Source organism: Aulostomus chinensis, chromosome 13, assembly GCF_037954235.1.
Source record: "Aulostomus chinensis isolate RoL2024-O1b breed Wild chromosome 13, RoL_Achi_v1.0, whole genome shotgun sequence".
NCBI lineage: Eukaryota > Metazoa > Chordata > Actinopteri > Syngnathiformes > Aulostomidae > Aulostomus > Aulostomus chinensis.
The window spans coordinates 24,992,874-25,008,971 of record NC_141332.1 but is presented as its reverse complement, the minus strand read 5'-3'; the positions used below and the strand labels follow the sequence as shown (position 1 = coordinate 25,008,971).

General features: G+C 44.8%; 1 protein-coding gene across 2 annotated transcripts in view; it reads right to left on the bottom strand.

The window, feature by feature from the left end:
- The window catches only part of afg2a (AAA ATPase AFG2A), a 112,982-nt gene that overhangs the window by 77,306 nt on the left and 19,578 nt on the right, over positions 1-16,098 (bottom strand). For both annotated transcript variants that reach the window (XM_086222276.1, XM_086222275.1), the window contains exons 11-14: positions 11,637-11,791; positions 4,865-5,074; positions 1,004-1,057; positions 605-684 (exon numbers count right to left, since the gene is read on the bottom strand). In XM_086222276.1, the coding sequence (XP_086078402.1) occupies positions 605-684; positions 1,004-1,057; positions 4,865-5,074; positions 11,637-11,791 (499 nt within the window). The remainder of the gene's footprint in view (positions 1-604; positions 685-1,003; positions 1,058-4,864; positions 5,075-11,636; positions 11,792-16,098) is intronic.

Sequence of the window (16,098 nt, the reverse complement as noted above, 5' to 3'; positions counted from 1 at the left end):
TGCAGATTTAGGAAGTTTAGGAAACCCGAAGGATCTGAGCAAAGGCCAACACTGAAATACTGAAAATAAGAGGCAACAACAGGACGACCCAGTGGCGAGCTGCTGCTTCTTCCTACATTAGTTTCATCAATGGGCTTACCAGGAAGCGTGCTGCATATTTGGCCTCCCCCATCTGCCATGGAAGGGCACAATGAAGTGTTTGTGCACCTCCGGTCTATGTCCTCTGCACATCCCCCCCCCCCCCCCCCCTCCTCCGCCCCCGCCGTCCCCTTTCCTTTAAGCCACAGATGTTCCCAGTGCCATCCCACTAAAGGCCATCCGGACAAGACGGTCGTCTGTGTCCGCCAGGAGCAAAAAAGCCACAAAAGGACTCCATGGCAACCAAGTGGCCGGCTTTGATAGCGCAGTTATGTTTTTGGGCTGTGTGCATCACCCACTGATTCATGAATCATGTTGGGACACAAGCTGGACAATGAAGGAATGGACAGAGAGGAGAGGAAACACATACGACCTCATGTGCGTTCCACTAGTCAGCAGTTTCATTGTGTTTGTTTCCAACTTTTAGGCTTCTTTCTATGACATTAGCAAAAATAACTCACAGTACCTTCCTCTTTCGCTGGCAAGTGCGTCGATCTCATCAAAGAACACGATGGAGGGAGCCACGGCTCTCGCCTTCCGAAACACCTGCAGGCAGCATCAGCCACAATAGCGGAGAGGGAAACAGGACAGATGTTTACAATGGCGATGAATCGCTCTCAGCTGGCAGCGTGTGCACAAACATACACAGGAAATACATCACTGGTCATAACTTACATCTCAGCTCATCCGTTCAATACATAAACAACTAAAAATAATCAGGGAACAAAACGAACACTTCACTTTGGTGGGGATGAAGTGCTCCAATAACAAGTGCTTGCATACAAAACTTTCCATTCACACAAGCTTTAATAAATCCCTGAAAACATTTCTTAATAACAGGCAAAGAGTCGTTCAATGAACCTACCTCTCTCACAGCTCTTTCAGACTCTCCAACGTATTTGCTCAGCAGTTCTGGACCCTGAAAAGTCAAGATTTTTCTTAAGTTGAAGGCCATAAATGTTCATGTAGCAGACAGTCGAGATGATATGTTTTGCTTCACGCCAAAATCAACTCGATTAGTCAACAGGATTTTGAGACGCATAACTGCTATCATCATCATCATCATCATCATCATCAGGACCCACAGTAGCTGGTATGAGTAGGCGATCAAACACCAGACCCAGCTGCTGCTCTGTGGCACCTTTAGGAGATTAAAGCACGAGGTGCTGCGCAGGAGTTAGCCCTGCCCACCACTGGGTGCCGCTGCTCCAGCAGAGAGCAGTGAAAACGGGAGTCTTAACTTGTGGAGTTAACTGGTGAAACGTCAGAGATACTTAAACGCACGGCTAGCGTAGCCTCAAACCTCATGTCTCCCGCAGTAGGTTAGCTTGTCGTGATGGGTGGTGGCATGTTACTACGGCAACGCGAGTTGTGGTTTGTACTAATTGATGAGTTTGACAGTTTGTAAATGAACGTATGGCATATTTCTGCTGTTGATCTTTGGTCTTCAGAGCCTTCCAGCAGCAGGTATGTGGTGTTCCGTGTTCACCAAGACGTCACGCAGGTCAATCTGAACTCATAATCTAACAGCAAGTACTTGATAAAGGTGAAGTATTTCAGGCCCTTGTACCAGCATCGGTCTCCATATAAATCGTTTTATTAAGCCATTTAAGCACAGACAGGCCACGTCTGTGTTCAATGACAATACAGTAAACATTATAAGTGCATCATTGTTCCACAAGTCTTTTTCTCGCTCGGTCCTTATATTCTATCAGGCTTCTCTCTAATGGATCATCATCAGTTCTGTCTCTCTCTCTCTCGCTCGCTCTCCCTTGGCTGTCAGTCCCATTTCCAGATGTTTTGGATTTGGATCTTCATCATTCAGGAGATCCAAGCTCACCTTCTCTCTCTCTCTGTCTCTCTCTCTCTCTCTCTGGTTGTCCGTGTGTGTGTGTGTGTGTGTGTGTGTGTGTGTGTGGGTTTTGCATCCTGTGTGTATGTGCAGTCTGTCCTCATATTTAGCCAACTGCCGTGGATGGAGCCAACTACTACAAATTCTGCCATGAACACGTCTGGTTTTTCCACTACCACTTGCACAACTAGTTCACTTCTATTACTTAGACTGAAGCTCCTCTCTCTTCTTCCTCCAACTCTCCTTCTTCTCTCTTGAGCTCAGCAGCAGATAAACATCCACTTAGCCCTCAGAAGAACTTCCTCCCTCTGCAATCCACTCTTTCAACACCTCAGGGCTGACGGAGGAGACGACACTTAACTTCCAGCCCTTTTCTCTGCTGCAGTTAAGTGTGGAGGTTGACTCATTAATCCCAGGTTCCTCTCGGTGGCCCAGCCAAGGGACGATGCCTTTAAAACCATTGACACTGTAGAGATACAAGCTGCTGCATACACACACACACACTAACAGTCAAACACACACACACATCTGCGGATGTGAGTGTGTTTGAGTGGCTGCAGTGGGAGGAAACTGAAATTGACAAGATGATAATAGGGCTTTTTCACACAGAGGAAACAGGCTGAGCCCTAAAGTATCCACATTTAAATCTGGATAACATATCTATGTCAAAGAAACCGCTGCACTGGAAAAACCTGATACTGTTATTGCAGATGCTGGAGAGCAGGCTTTCAGGAGGAGGGACAGGATGTTTTTTTACCCTTTTCAAAGAGCAGATACTTTTCCTGATGACTTGAAAACTACTGCATGAGATTATAGTGCAAGTATTTTATAACCTTTGTTTGAATGACAATGCAGAGTTCAAACACGACTGATGTTTCTACCACGCCGGGAACAGTTCCAGCTAGTAACGTCTCATCAGAACACCAGTGAGAGCGCGATGATGACAATCACATGCAGATTCGGCTTCGTTTTTCCCCTGTTAAAACCCTCTTAAGGCCATTTTCTGTAAAATATATAGGACCCATAGGATGGAACATCACAATCCAGAGTGTCCGAGTTTAGAAAACAACTCTAAGATAGTAAGTCACGCTCAGAGAAGGTCTCTGTTTGCTGTACTTTTCTCTCCAGTGTGTGTTTTTATCACAGGAATACAACTTTGCACTGTATTTAGAATGACATTTACTTTGACATTTGATTATCACCACTAAGCCAGACGCTTGACAAGCTGTTTGTGGCCTCCCACTCAAATATTATCTATATGATTGTGTTCATGTTCTTTCTTATGTGCTATTAAACATCAACAAATTCAGACATCACCCCCTTCAGTTTAATGATGTATATAAAAATATGTCCTGACCCTTTTTAATACGTTGTTTTGTTTGGATTTTTTTTTTTTTTTACTTTTTTGTACTTCGTAGCAGGTTTTGCAGTTTTTGCAGCTGCTTCAACTGAACTGCACTGAATTTAAGAGGAGTAACATTCGTTCAAGATATTTGCATGTTCCATTCGCTTCGCTATGAACATGAATGGAAGCGGAGAGTCACTGCAGCTGAAAGAAATAAGTATTTCAACACAACACTGGTAGCTTCGTCCCAGTGCACACTTTAAAAAAAACCCTTGCAAGTCACAACATTTGCACAAGCTAAACGATTCCAGTTGTGAGCTTCAGTCACTTTCTGCCTCACGCTAACAGAAATATTCACCATCAACAATTCAACGAGCCGATCAATCCATCTTCGTCACGCAGGCGAGGAGAGGAGGCGGCCAGGGTGACAGCGGGTTTGGCAGAGAGAATGGGGTGATGAATGAGAAGGGACAAACATGGGGTTAAAGGTCAGACAAGGAAGCTCTTTTCAGGAGGAAGTAGGGCGGTAAGACCTCCCTCGGGTCATTGCGGAGACATCACCACCACACTGACACATCTGATAACTGCAATTCAGCCTCCTCAGGACTGAGACTCTTGTTTTCTTATAAGTGTCTTAGAAGCCACACTGCGGGATACTGAACTACTAATCTTGGGTCCAACCATCAATCTGAAGGATCCACAATGTGTGTGTGATGAGGTATCTGCTGAGTCGTCGTCATTAAACACAATTAGCATGCGTCCAGGTGCCACCGCGACGATAAAATGCTGCTAAGCAAGAAGCGCGTCCCTGCGACAGCAGCTTTCCTCCGCACGGAAAAAGCTCAACTGCAGAGGGAGGATAGAAAAACAGGAAACGTCACGCTTTCCGAGTTCATCGGCGTATCCAAGGAGGTGAACATTACATTTAAAAAGATACCAAATGTGCCAGGCCAACGATTCAATCGTTCACACAAAAACCCTACACACAGCATCTAATCATCTACTGATCTACAAACGCAAAGAATGTAGGAGTTTTAAAGCAAAAGCACTTTCATTTCAGGAGTTTCCTTCAGTCACGTGGCTGTTAGTCATGTTAGTTACATACAAAAGTTGAGATAAAAAGGCCTCAACTGCGAGATGAGATAGAATTCATCACCCATCCTCAAGCTAATGGCATCACTTCAGAGAACCTTCTCACAACATGTTGGCCATCAATAAACCTCCAGTTCAACGGAGTCACATCACGTTACGTTGATGGAGTTTTTGGAGGAGCTCCACTCCATTATTTTTTTCCCACAGAGCTTTATGCTGTTTGGCAGATCACTCAACCTGAACGTGATATGAAGAGACACACCTGTAATAGGCCTGGATTATTTATGCATCAAAGACGGAACCTTTTGTCCAGACTCTTCTTTGATTGAACTCATCGTTCAAAACACATCAGAAAAAGCAGGTTGTAAATCTGTCTGGAAGGAGAAAACATGAGGTCACGACAGTAGAGGTGGAATTACGAGTCAACGGAAACTTACTTTGATGGCGAGGAAGTTGAGCCCGCTCTCATTTGCCAGGGCCTTCGCTATCATGGTCTTAGAGCAGCCTGGAGGTCCGTAGAGCAGGACTCCTTTAGGTGGCTGAATTCCCATGCGGGTGAAGGCCTCAGGGTGCGTCAGGGGCCACTCCACAGCCTGCTTCAGTTTCAGCTTCACCTCCTCCATCCCACCCACATCAGTCCAGCGGACCTGGGAGATCATCGGGGAAGAAATGTGAGAAAAACTCACACTTTTCACAGGAACCCATCACCATGGCCTTGTATTGTTTTACGCCATACTTGAGATGTATCTGGTTGAGCTGCGACCACCCTCACCACCACCACCACTATGACAAACCTGCTCCAAATTTAATGGATTCCTCCTTGCCCCATATAACACCCCTTCCACTGAATTTGCTGAAAATCAGTCCCGCAGTTTTTAAACAATCCTGCTGACAAAGAAACTAACAAAGAGAAACACAAATGCCACCAAAAGCATGACCCTCTTGGGCGGAGGTAATTATAAAACCATGATAAAAACAACAAGCTGAAATGCACAAATTGTTTTTATGGCATTGCTGTGGAAAACTATAAAATGCAGCTCACAATACAAGACATGCAAGGGAAGAAGCCTTCTAAAGGCTCTTTGACCTTTCCTTTTTTCCCCAATTATCTCATAAACCATGGTATTATAAGTCAACATGAGGGTTTGAAAGTTAACAATAAACTCACCAAGAGAGCTTTTTTTTATGGCCAATTCAATCTCAGTATGTTTTATTGAACAACTGCTGAACTTTGCATCAACTTGATTTTCTACATAAAAGGGTTTCTATTTTACAAAGTGACATTCGATTCAGCTCATCGTGTAAAAAGCATCACCGTATTCAAAGAGAAGCCAAACGAAATTGCCTCGGAAAGGCGTTGGACCCCCGTGAGCCTCAGGGAGGAGGGACAGAACACGTCCACACTCCCACCTCCCAACAAATCGTGATTTTTAATCAGCGGTCCTACGTTTTTAATTGTGATGCTGTTGGTGCCCCTCAAGCACGATGTTTGGACATGTATGCTTCAAAATATGATTCCTCAGCTCCATGAGTGTGTCGCCTGCCAAAATAAAAAAGAGCAGTCTTCAAAAACATCTTTTTTTTTTATGATGAGTGAATGCCATGTTTGAGGTCTGGTTAGATTTTGGCACAAAAAATACACTTGGTTAGAGTTTAAAAAAAAAACACATCCAGGAAAACATTGTGGCTCGGGTCTGACTTATTACTGCTTTAAGATTACGTGACTTTTGTTGTCATGGTTGCAATAATAACACAAAATAATGCTGGGCTGCAAACAGGACTCGAACTGTGGTCGCCGGCTCCAAAATCCGGTGTTGTTTAATCAGCCAAGCCCACCCATCACACACACACACACACACACACACACACACACACACACAGTCTGACTTTTGATGTGTTACTACAGTCCAGAGAGGCTAAAAAGTCTTTCTAGCAAGCCCAAGTCTAGTTTCAAGTCTCTTGTAGCTCCTGCGTCTGGTTTCGTCTCAGCTTGGTAGCCTTGGGTTTGCGTCGGGCTAAGACGCGTCGGCTTGATTAAAACAAGTGTATAAAGCCAATAGAAATGAGGGACCTGTGAAATAATTCACAATTATGGGACACTGTAAATTTAGAACTGGACACCTAATCAGAACTACTTTCTTGACAACTTCTGGGTGCAGAGATTTCACACAACACGTCAAAAGTACCATCTTAAGTTGGGCCAACTTGACAACATAAGTAGAGGATCAACTGCTGATCATGGCTGACTTTGAGAGAGAGGATGGAGAGGATTACTGCTGGTCACACAGAGATCCTGAACCTGATCGAACTGAACCAAGATACACAGAGAAGGACATACAGGTCTTGGAAGCTCAGATGGAGATACGTTAACCTGCCGGTTAACCACCACTCATTGTGCTAAGCTAACTAGCAGTCAGCAGGTTTCATAGCACATGCACAGGAGAGAAGAAGGGTATCTATCCTTTTGTCTGGCTCCGAGTGAACGGGAGAATTCCCAAAACAGAGCAGCGCGGGAACAAGAATCGATAAGGCGAAGAAAAGGGTGCAAACTTGTGTGAAAGCCCAAAAAAAATATTGAATATCTTTGCTATTCATCAATCATGCAATACTGTACGATGAAACAAATTGCATCATCCTGGAGGTGGACAACATCTAATGGCCAAGGTCGACTAGATGATCAACAGAGGTCCAGTGTTCCAGTTCATCTGAAGTTTCATGCAGCCCTAATTTGTGGCAGCTTAAACACAAACACATCGCCAACAATAAGTGCAACAGATCAAACACTGATTGCACGCTGATGTCACTGATGTTCTCATGTAACCCGCACACAAGACCTTCCGAATGGTAAATGGCGAAGAACTACGAGTCCTTCCAGACTGAGGACAAGGGTTGGAAGGGGAGGTTGAAATATAAAAAGCATATTTGGAAGGAGATGGAGGAACTGAGGATTCGGGTTGAATTAGGAGACTCTGGACCAAATGAACAACAGAGGGAGTTGGCCAACAGCTATCTGTCTGACAAAAGGAGGGAGTGCGGCAGTCAAACGCCAGATGAGATAAAGCAGATAAGAAAAGAGAGATCCAGAACTTTTCACAACTCTCGTCCTCCCCGTCTCATTCTTCATTAGCCGTCCTTTCTTTCTGCCTCCCTCCCTTCCTTGCCTTTTCAACACTGTTCCACCAATAACCCTCTTTTTCCTCCATCTTTCTTTTTTAACGCACCTTTTATCTTTCATGCTGTCTTTCTGTTTCTTTTTTCTCTCAGCTCTGGGTCCTTTCACGGAATATATTAACACGTACACAAGAAAACAAGCGACGGTAACAGACAAATGGTGCGTATATGGACGTGTAAACATCATCAAGCCAAAAACAGTAAAGGAGCAAAGCCAGCTGTGGTGAACTGGAGGTGATGAGGTTCCTTCAAAGCGTATCGTGGGCTTTGTACCAACAGCTCGCTAAGCATCATAATCTGGATGAAAAAATATGTTAATCTCGTGAATGTTTGTCTGCAAAAGTTTCTTTTCGACAATAATCCAAAGTCAAATCCAACTGGCCGGTGGTCAAGGGAACCAATGGAGATGGTAACTTCAAAAAGAAATCATCCCCCTGGCACTCCTCGGGTGTCCCTTTTAGTTTGACTTGGTTTTGAGTATTTTTGAATATACAGTTGAATAATAATTTGCAGAGAGCATGAATTACTAAAATTCAGGCTTTTGCGATTCACGATGGGGGAGACTGTTTTCTAGCTGTTTAAATTCGTACATTTTTAGGTGAAGAATCTTCCAATAACTTCTCCTTCTTTCTATTCAGTAAAACTGAAACATTTTTCAATTCAAAATACTATGTTTGAAAAATTTTGGACGAAACAACATGTTGTCTGCTTGGGCTTTTGCAATGGGCGCCACTGAAAATGTTCTTACAGTTTCTAGATGGAACACTGATATTTTCATGCAAGTGATCTTGGCTGCAGGCTGACTTGGATGACTGCAGGAAACTGGGTTACTTGCAGCAACTGTCTGGAGAGGAAGTCCTCATCTCCAGTACCTTCTCTGCACTCACATCTCTGGTTTTAAAGTCTCTTCCACACTATCGCATCATCCCTTTAGCCCCTCAATTTCTGCTCTCTCCATTCCCTTCTTTTTGACTCTCTTTTACCCCTCATGCTCATTCCCCTCACCCTCTTTCCACTCTCCTGCCAGAGGTAACACATCCCAGGCCACCGGCGCCGTCTCCGGGGAACGAAGCACCTAATGGAAACCTGGCGTCTGGCCACATACTGTAAATACCGAACAATTTATGGACAGCGCTGAGTGAGGCAGCGGAAAGGGCGGATGGAGGGGAGGAGAGGAGAGGAGAGACAGAGAGAGAGAGAGGAGAGCGTTACAGAGATAAAGAGATAGGCCCGGAAGCAAGCCGGCACACCAGAAAGCTCGTTCAGACATCCCAACTGAAACGGAATAAAGATCGGAGAGACATGGAAGCAACAGCGGGGAGAAGAAATGGAGGATGCGGTTGGACCAGAGGGGGATGGGTGAAGAGATGGAGAATGAACAAAAGCAAAGACAAAGTCAAAACAGAACAGGTTTTAGAAGCAATAAGTTATTAATTAAAGGAGCCGATGGGCGAACTCGTGCAGAACTAGATGTACTGTTTCAAAGACCAGAAATCTCAAGCAGGCGATTGTACGAAAGTATATTATTCATTCATTTATCTAAAAATAAAACAAATCAAACGCTGTTCTCTCAAACAGATTTAGAGGATTTGGGGCTTTACAGTTCTCAAGCATCTGAAGTCCCACTTTGACCACAGGACCAACCATCATTTTGACCGAACGAACCAGGGCTAAATTCAGTCCCACCTCGGGAGGGAATTCTGCACTTACAGAAACTAGAAGAGAACACCATGTTTAAGAAAATCCTCAAACTGACAGTTTTGTGTTGCTATGTTACATTATAAGGCAGAACAACAGGAAAGCTTGTGAGCAATGGATGGATGACAAGGTACAGGTTTTACAGTTCATGCTAAGAATGCCATCCACAATACACCAGCAGACTAATCTGCCACATCCTTGTGGGTCTTTAGACTGTCGCTGAAATGCAGACAGCTGGGTTGATGGAACATTTCCTGGGCTGGAATTTAAGTCCCAGGAACTTTTTGGTCGGAAAAGGAGAACTACCCACAACATCCTTGGACCTGTGAATCACGGAAGCACACGTGTTCAACACATCACACTGATGTTCACCCATGTTGCTGCACTTTTGCAGAGTCTCTGCATATATCACAATATAAAGTAACATTAATTGCAAGGTGCTTTTGTCACGAGTGAAGCGTCTCTGGAATTAGAAGGCAACGTTTTGACTCACACCTCGCTGTGCCGTGTTTTTCCCCCCCTTTCTTCCCTCCCTTCCTTTTTCAACGAGACCCAGTTATTATCTTTTACTGTTGTTTTCTGAACTTTACAAGGGGCCTCTCAGGATCTGGCCCTTTGATGGGGTTGAAAGGAGGGTGCGGGGGACTTCTCAGACAGAAAAAAAGCTCAAGAGACGAGGAGCGCGTTTAAAAAGGAAGAATAAGTGGGCTCGTTATACTGCTGCCAAATGAAAATATTAAAGCCAGCCTGCATGGTGGATTTTTTTTTTTTTTTCAAGCAACGCTGGGTAAATAACAGATATCAAAACGAGACACGGAATCTCTTGTCACTAAACAAACAGAGGATTAAGAGGGAACTGACAATCTATTTACATGTAAATTGAGACATAATCTGTAAGAACTAAAATCTCTAGATACGTGATTTGAGAGGTTTTCGGAGGAACATGAGGCGTGTATTCATCCGGCTCCACTGGAAGTTTCTTATATAAAATGGATTAGAAACAAATGTTTGCACTCATGTGGATATAATCAAGTCTGGGGCTCTGTGGCTGGCCTTTCAGCTGAGCTGCGCAAGGGGGATAAAGAAGGGGAAAAAAAAGAAGAAAAAAATCCAAACTCACTCCTCTCACTTATTTCCAGGAACCAGCAGTAAGGACTGGATGTCTCTGGGTGTGCTTGGTGCAGTGTAGCAGAGAGAGAAGAAGGGCAGGAGGGGAGGCGGATGAGCAGATAGGAAGGACGTTTCTTCTTCTTCACTTTTTTTGGTTGCTGGCAGGAACCGTCAGCGGCCCGATCTGCTTTCAATTACCGGTGGAGGATGATGTTAGCCCTCTTCCTGTCCGTTATGTCTTGCACATGCAAATTCCAAAACATCCTGGAGTCTCACCACTGTCTTCTCATCCCTCCCTCCCCCTTTCCGTCTCTTCTTCCATCCGCTGTAAACGAAGGGATTGAGCTTCATTCACATGGAGGATAAAGTGGCCATGGGGTCATTTCCACTCTTCCTCAGCCTGACCCCATCTTTTAAATGCTGGTGATTCTGTGGTCAGTGGACCAAAAACAGAGTTGAGGGATTTTCTGGATGTGTATTTGAGGGAAAAGAAAGCCATGGCTGCCATTGATAATGAGCTTTTAATCTATGTTATAGCTTTAAGTGGTGATCTTTGTTTTGTACTTTAAAAGAAGCAAAGGAGGTTTTAATTTGTTCTATGCTTAGAGAAAACACAGATGAAGTCAAACGTAAACCAGTCACTTGCTCATAACCAACACTGATTAGAACACAGGATCCAATAAAGATTGTGTCATTAAAAATGATGTCATAAACCAGGCGGCCAGGATCAGACACACTCTGGAGTCCGCGTCGCTATTATTGATGAATGTTTAATGCATAATCTGTCTAACTCCCTTAACTTCCCTGAGTCACGTATTCCCCTCAAATAATCACTTGAGAAAAGATAATCACCACCCTGTAAACACACCAGGAAGGCATGCAGCGCATCACACTGGCAGGGCAGAGGTGGCTTCCACACCTGTTGCACCAACTGTGTCTGTGCTGCCTGGGCCAGCCATGTTTTTACTTCTTTTTTTTTTTATTACTTGCATGACATCTTAATTTCCTCTCATGTTGTTCTAATCCATTAAGATATGCCAGGTTTAATGTGTAGGACGCAGCCCCTCTGAAACATCTCAACATGATATGCATAAGTTTCATTTTCGGCATCACTCATCTGCCGGTGTCGTTAGTTCGTACTGAGCTCTGTCCTCTTGCGCCGCTGTGTTAATTCCGAGCGTGAGCGAGAAAGGAGGAGATAGAAACAGAGATCAATCGCGCTGAAAATACCTTTGGGACGTCGATAGCAACCTCCCTCATGGCACTGGGCTTCACGACTGTCATGGCCCACTGCAGGTCTGGCAGAGTGACCGTCACGTTGCCCATCAGCTGCTGGTCGGACGGCTGGTGGGAGGAGTTGAGTGACCGCCTCAGTGCGTGCAGCCCTGCAGGAAGACAGTTCCTCTATTACCACATTGTACAAGGAGCAACGAAAGCCTTCAGGTTTGAGATGAACAAACAAAAAGTATTGCCAAACGATGATTGATAAGATTTCCAGAAGAATCACCTTCTGGACACTGAAACAGCCGGTCGGAGCCGGTTTCTGACTGAGTTCTCCAATAGAACCGTCTTGTTCCATCCCACTAAGCAGGTTAACAAAAGACAAGACATTCAGGTCTCAGTTTCGTAACATTTGAAAGATTAAGAGCGGCACAACGTGTCATCCTGGACATTAAAAACAAAGTAAAGATATGAAAACGATAGTTGTTTTATTAAATAAGCAATGCAACTGTTGATGTGGCCCGAGGGTTTTCATCCCAAACCCACATTTACAGAGTCCAACTTTTATTCAAAACATTCAGGCTTGGACATGTTGTGATACACACCTAGCGGGCCACATGAACACTAATTCCCCTTTTGAAAACCAAAATAATTGGGCCAGCATAATTGGGGAGAAAGAGTAGGCCGAAGGGAAGGGAAGGGATAAATCACCTGAGTGATTAGGGTTTCAATACCCTCGGTTGTTGAGTCTTTAGCACCTGAACAAAAAGAAGACCGCTATAAAAGCATGCATGAGTCAATATCAAAAGTGAGCCCTTGTTTGCTTTGCAAGAGGTCACAGGAAACTGTGCTGAAGGAGAAGATTTCTGGGCACAGAAAGCTCTGAGAAACGGCTCGATGATGAGTGAGTAGAGACGTGCAAAACCCACTTCTGAAGGAAAGGTCACACGGCAGCATACATTTACTCACGGGCAGGAAAAGTTTCACATGCACGCTCATCCTAGAGAATTTCAATGGTTGTAGATGGAGAAATTATTTCACACATTCAAGGTTTAAAAAATAAAATTCTGCACAGAAAGAGCTTGATGATTGGCAATCTGACCCCTCCCTGGACGTGACTGAACACGAATCGCTTAAGTGAGAAGAAAGAGCAGCCTTGTTGCAGAAGACTCTTGTTTGGATAAAACAACATAAAAAAAGTACAGGCCTGTGCGCTCACAAACCTTAAACAGCGTTTCCAACAGAAACAACTGAACGCTGAAAAGTGGACATATCCAGAGTCATACCACAGCGTTAGAGGTGAGGCCGCGGCGGAAAACACCGATGAGCCAGCGAGGCCGTAACCACGGTATTTTGGGGAAAGAAAACAGTGATTGATGGTGCAAACAGCCACAGACACACCATATGAAGAGAATTGTTGCACATAAACACAGGTGTTGCTGAGGGTCTTCAACTATAGATTTCTATAAATGCCTTGAAACGTGCGCACTGTTGCTGAACTGAGCCGAGCCAAGTGCACAGGGAGTCTTGATTTTTATTTGCCTGGTAATTTCCTCCAATTCACGAAAGAGAGCAGAGAGGTCTGGTTGCAATATTGAATGCAATAATTACAAAAGACAGAAGAATGTGTGAGAAACAGAGGTGAATGTATATCAGCTTGCAGGTGGGAGGACAGGTCTTCTCCTCGTGAATTACACGCTAAATGTGGACAGCGATTGCAGCTCTAAAATCAGACCACAATCACGTTTCCAACCCCAGACTTTGGAAACAGTATATTAGACTCAACCATTCCGACTGCACATGTGCAAACATCACACAGACACGCACGTGAAGTCTTGACGTTTAAGGGGGGGGGGGGGGGGGGGGGGGCTTCTGAGCCAGAGTTAGGGTGGCAAAGGCTGAAGGGGAATGTTTGTGGTCCAGGGCTGGAGAGCAGACGAGAGGGGATTTACACTCAGACAAGTGTATCCTGTTTATATTTTCCAGGACGCGTCTGACCAGGTGAGGGACAGATCAGCACAGAGACGGAGAGGAGGAAAAACACAATGAGTGCGAGCAGGTTTGTCTTCCGTGAGCATGTCAAGCTGAGGTCAATGTGTTCCCCAGTCCCGACTCTCTGGTGCACGATGTCTTTCTCTCTCGTTCTTTCACTTTCTATCTCCATCCACCCGCCATCAATCTCGCTCTCGACCCCCGGAGGACGAGACAACCCATCATTCAACCTGGCTGACGCATCGGCTCTTCATCTGCATTAGCGCTTCAGAGTGGCGCTGCTGAGACTGCACTAAAACATCTGGTCCAAGTAGAAGGGGCGAGGCAAGACAGGGCAGGATGTGGAAGGAAGCTGGGGTGAGGAGTGAGATGCAGAGCCCCAGCAACAACACCGATGACGTGAGCACTAACCCCGAACTGTCAGCCGCCTGCCCTGTGAAGGTGGAGGCCTCCACCACCTCCTCCGATGAGGAGAAACTGACAGAAATCTGATCAGTTTATGTGAGGCTATGTTGCAGAACATTAGGCTCCGCTGCAGGCTGTTCCTTTGTTACAATTTGGCTGTTCGTGCAGTGGGTATTTTGTGTTTTGTTTGAAACAATCGCCACAAATTCAATTGTGTCACTGTTACAATTTGATCCATGTGGTATGATAATATTTTGGAACTCTGTAAGCATGAATAAATCCCATTCATGTTAGCAGAGGGCTACCCTGACGCGGTTGTCCCGGTCCTGGCCTTTTTACCGTTTTAGCTGTAAAACGGTGGACAAATCATTCTGTTGGAAATGATTCAGTTCACTATCAGATTTCTATCCATTTAGTCAGATAATATTTAGGAAGTCTGTAGGAACCACACAATTGAATTAATTTTCTACATTCAGGTTAGCAAAGGGCTAACAGAAGTAGCTGACTCTGCTGACAGAGCCTGTGCAGTAAATGGTGCTGGTTCCACTCTTCAATGTGAGGATTTGCTGCGTCTTGATCAATGATAACAGTAAATGAAGTCGACTGGACTTTTGGGGTTTTTGGTAACTTTGTTCAAAAAGTAACGTCAAGGAGCAGCTTGGACACAGTGGATTGATTCTGATAAGTGGGTCCCTGGACAACTGGATTATCTAGCGAAATACAAGTAACAGACCAAGACCTGATGTCGTCAAATAACCGATTCTGAATAACCCTGATCAGGAGCGGACAAACTGTACCGCACAGCCCCAATATTTTACTGAGCTTCCTATAAAACGTTGAGTAATCTATATGTAATCAAAAGAACAGACGACTGGAGCCAAAACGCTCCGGGCTGCGTATCTCTGCAGTTCCTTCAATGCTTCATTTTTAGGCTGTGGCCTTCCCTGCAGCAGCTAAAGCTGGGGGTCCTTTTAAATTCATTGTAGGAAGTGCAGCCTGACACTTGCTTTAAAAGGGTCACGTCACGGCTGCGCACAAGCTCTGCTGATTGAGAAAGACGGCTAATAAACGGTCAGTGTTCATCCTCCAAATCTGTCCACAGTGACTCCATCACTTCGCCAGCGGTAATGACATGTCTCGTAGAGAAATAGCCTGACAAGAGGGGAAATGGGGTTCATAAGCCACAGAGCTCTGAGCTCAGCCTGGATGCCCCGAGGGCAACAGAAACTTGATTCAACAATGTGACTTTAACATTTTGCTTCAGGGATTCTCTCCTGACTGCTCTTGGCCGACTCCAAGCTCACATTTGGTTTAGTTATGAAAACATCCGATGGGAGGGGAGGAGGAAAAAAAGAGGCAACACAACAGTATTTAATCTGAACCTTATGTGGACTCACTTTCTTAGCCCTTTCTTTTTTGCACTCCTCCTTTCAAGAATGCGTCGAATTCACAAGAGATCTAGTGGGAATTGAGAGAAAAGGGGGCCCCCTAAATGTACAAGAATGCACATTTGCAAAACATCACACGAGGGCCCAAACGAGGTATGGAAGAGAGGGGAAAGCGTTTCACAGTTGATGCTGACCAGTGAGAAGCGAGGAGGACGGGTATCTGTATTTGTTCAGCAGATATGCTCTTAATTATGTGGCTCCAAAATAGATTTCCCCCTGAATCAAGGCCTCCTCTGACACTCGCATGGAGTTTGGTGCTTTAACAAAACAAATGGTAACGACACTACTGGGACTTTGGACCAGCTGTTGTTGCAAACACATAAATCCTCAAATTCTCAGGCTTTGATGAAGACACCGTCAAGAAATTTCAGCAAGCGTCATGGTGCCATAAATCATTTTGATTATATATGATTGACCAGACTTGGGAATGATGAGGATCTGCACAGCCGAACAACTAATTCACACCAAAGTCCATCCACTGTCACGTGGACACAGGACACTTAAAACTGGGTTTAGGACTGGTCCCGGTTTCAAACGGGCTGCAATTATGGTGCTTTTGCTAAGTTGCCTCGTTGGCTCATTCCCGAACACGTTCTTACAGCATACAAGGCGCCAACTCGCTAATT